Genomic DNA, 3,852 nt, shown 5'->3' on the forward strand with positions numbered 1-3,852 from the left:
TATTAATCGGTTTCTACAATCCTAGAAACAACTAACCTACGTTCAACTTATGTAATCTATATTGTATTAATCGGTTTATACAGTCCTAGAAACAACTAACCTACGTTCAACTTATGTAATCTATATTGTATTAATCGGCTTCTACAGTCCAAGAAACAACTAACCTACGTTCAACTTATATAATATATATTGTATTAATCGGTTTCTACAGTCCAAGAAACAACTAACCTACGTCCAACTTATGTAATCTATATTGTATTAATCAGTCCTAGAAACAACTAACCTACGTTCAACTTATGTAATCTATATTGTATTAATCGGTTTATACAGTCCAAGAAACAACTAACCTACGTTCAACTTATGTAATCTATATTGTATTAATCAGCCCTAGAAACAACTAACCTACGTTCAACTTGTGTAATATGTATTGTATTAATCGGTTTATACAGTCCAAGAAACAACTAACCTACGTTCAACTTATTTAATCTATATTGTAAATATAAACGAAGTTCAACTTACCGTTTTTGTAAGTTTGATCAAAGGAATAGCTTAGATTTGTGTTTCGTGCAGAGTCAGCGTCCGTTGCTTTTACTGTTTCAAAAACTATCCCCACGGGGGCGCTCTCAGACAAAAACTGGTAATATACTTCTTTTTCGAATTTCGGAGGATTATCGTTGATATCACGAATTATAACCATAACCTATTAAAAATATGTGGAAACCACTGTTCAGATCAGTTTGTTGATACAGTTTCATTGTTCAGTTTGTATCTTAATAAATGACTTAAACCAACGGATTGTAGCCTTACCAACACAATACTACAATACAAACAACCAGTTCAATCAATATGTATCATAATGAATGACTTAAACCAACGGATTGTAGCCTTACCAACACAATACTAACAACCAGTTCAGAAGTCATTTATTATGATACATATTGACTACAATCCGTTGGTTTCCCTACCAACACAATACTAACAACCAGTTCAATCAATATGTGTCTTAATAAATGACTTAAACCAACGGATTGTAGCCTTACCAACACAATACTACAATACTAACAACCAGTTCAATCAATATGTATCATAATCAATCAATTAAATTAACGGAAATTATCACTATTTGTAAAACTAAAACATTTAAGAAAGTTCTAAAGATGTTCATTACATTCTTAGAATATTTCGTCTAGTGTTGTTTTTGTCTTATACAAAAGGTTAATCTTCATAATAATGATAGTAGTGTTAATAAAACAATCATACCCCATTACAGTTAATAGCCACTCACGTAGAGTGAAAAAAAAACGCAGACTTACTTGAGTTGTCCCAGTGGGTGGGGATACTCCACCTTCTCACGTAGAGTGAAAAAACACGCAGACTTACTTGAGTTGTCCCAGTGGGTGGGGATACTCCACCTTCTCACGTAGAGTGAAAAAAACACGCAGACTTGAGTTGTCCCAGTGGGTGGGGATACTCCACCTTCTCACGTAGAGTGAAAAAACACACAGACTTACTTGAGTTGTCCCAGTGGGTGGGGATACTCCACCTTCTCACGTAGAGTGAAAAATACGCAGACTTACTTGAGTGGGTGGGGACACTCCATCCTCTCACGTAGAGTGAAAAAAACGCAGACTTACTTGAGTTGTCCCAGTGGGTGGGGACACTCCACTCTCTCTTATAGGGTGAAAAAGAGCTGACTTACTTAACTTATCCCAGTGGGCGGGGACACTCAACCCTCTCACGTAGAGTGAAAAATACGCAGACTTACATGACTTGTCCTAGTGGGTGGGGATACTCCACCCACTTTCGTAAAATGAAAACAGACTTACTTGAGCTGTGCCAGTTCGAGGGGGCACTCCACTATCTCGAGCAGCAACTTTCACAATATGAATAGCATTATCTTCAACGTTGTAACTTTCTCTGTCCAGTTCTTTTCGTATGGAAAATATGGCCTGAAATTAAAGTTATTAAATCTTTTTATGAAAGATTAAAACATGTTAAATCTACCCAACAAAGAAATTTGTATAGCTTTACAATGAAAGATTCCTCTAGAAAACAATATAATTTCTACATCATCAGTTCTGTATCTTTCCAGAACGTTCTGGTGAATCCAGTGTTCCAATTTAGCTTTATAAGATACTAAAATATACTGAATTGTCTTAGTTAACAGCCCAATTATTCTAACTAGGCTATGGTCCCATTCTACTGACCAATAATTTTTCCCGATTTTAATAAATCCAATGACTCCATGGTAAGTTTCTGCATAAAAGTCTACTGATTAAAACATTGATATAGTAGATTTGTTTAGTCTCTCTATAAGTAAAGTGTCTACTGATTAAAACATTGATATAGTAGATTTGTTTAGTCTCCCTATAAGTAAAGTGTCTACTGATTAAAACATTGATAAAGTAGATTTGTTTAGTCTCCCTATAAGTAAAGTGTCTACTGATTAAAACATTGATATAGTAGATTTGTTTAGTCTCCCTATAAGTAAAGTGTCTACTGATTTAAAGATTGATAAAGTAGATTTGTTTAGTCTCCCTATAAGTAAAGTGTCTACTGATTTAAAGATTGATAAAATAGATTTGTTCAGTCTCCCTATAAGTAAAGTGTCTACTGATTTAAAGATTGACGATAGTCTAATGAGATCATTTCATCTGAAAGGTTTTATTAACATTGTAAAGTTCTAACTTGTTAGCCCTAAAATATATTAAACTTTTGTAATTCTTTAACCACTGCTACATTACCAAAACTTATAATTGACGACTAAATATGAAAGTGTTAAGCGCGACATCAAAATATTGTTATAAGTTCAATATGGTTTCGGATAACGCCACCTAGGTAAAAGTTGTTAGATCCTTCTACACCCTAACTATTCAAGAACTGCTGGTTACAAAGTGAAAGGTACTTCAAGGTGACTTTGTTAGCAAGTTAACCATGGTTATGTTTTATTAGATCCTTCTACACCCTAACTATTCAAGAACTGCTGGTTACAAAGTGAAAGGTACTTCAAGGTGACTTTGTTAGCAAGTTAACCATGGTTATGTTTTATTATTTAAACATCACTGAATAAAAGAAAAACTAAATTTATTAAAAGTTTGATTTTTTTATTTATGAACCTTATTTCTAAAACAGCTCATTTAGCTTTCTCACGACCATGATTTTTATAACTAAAACATTTTAAGCTGAAACTAGCAGTAGGAAATATGAACTTGAACGATATTGAAAATCACTGTGAATATAGATAAGATTAGGCTTAGTTAATAATGAGGATATGCCATTAATTATGTTGATAATTTCACGCGATATTTTTGACGCTATATTTGTACACTTGTATATATGTTTATTTTTATTTAAGTTCTGAGCCAATAAACACCACTCACTCCTTCTTCATCCACTCCTAATCTGAAATGTTTATCGCTGTTTCCTTCCTCAATGAGAACTTCCAGCTGTCCATTCTTCCCCTCGTCATTGTCTTTAACTGGGAGACGAATCCCTGCTCCCAAACTTGCTCGACCTATTCAGAAGACAAATAGAGCGTTAAATGTTGTCTAACTCGTTAACATGGAGACGAATCACTGCTTTCAAAATGTCATGAGAGCCAAAGAATTGATTAACTTACCTTCTGTGGCATTAAAAACAAATGTGCTGTTTAAAAACGTTGGGGTCCAGTCGTTTTCGTCCAGAATGATAATGTGGACGTTGGCAAGTCCCTAACAAAATATACAATGGAAATTACAGAACTTAGATCAAAATAAAATCTAGTTACTTATTTCTATATACTTAGAATTACTCTTTAACTACTGTATTGGGGGGGGAAAGCTACAGTTGCATTTGAAAGATTTTTATTTAACA

General features: G+C 33.9%; 1 protein-coding gene across 1 annotated transcript in view; it reads right to left on the reverse strand.

Annotated features, from left to right (window-relative positions):
• Nucleotides 1–481: 481 nt before the first annotated feature.
• The window catches only part of LOC106477256 (protocadherin Fat 4-like), a gene marked incomplete at its 5' end in the record, with an annotated part of 6,469 nt that continues 3,098 nt past the window's right edge, over nt 482–3,852 (reverse strand). Inside the window, 4 exons of the mRNA XM_013937845.1 lie at nt 482–700; nt 1,827–1,949; nt 3,381–3,514; nt 3,620–3,710. Of these exons, the coding sequence (XP_013793299.1) occupies nt 482–700; nt 1,827–1,949; nt 3,381–3,514; nt 3,620–3,710 (567 nt within the window). The remainder of the gene's footprint in view (nt 701–1,826; nt 1,950–3,380; nt 3,515–3,619; nt 3,711–3,852) is intronic.

The sequence above is a fragment of the Limulus polyphemus genome, unplaced genomic scaffold, assembly GCF_000517525.1.
Source record: "Limulus polyphemus unplaced genomic scaffold, Limulus_polyphemus-2.1.2 Scaffold13657, whole genome shotgun sequence".
Lineage (NCBI taxonomy): Eukaryota > Metazoa > Arthropoda > Merostomata > Xiphosura > Limulidae > Limulus > Limulus polyphemus.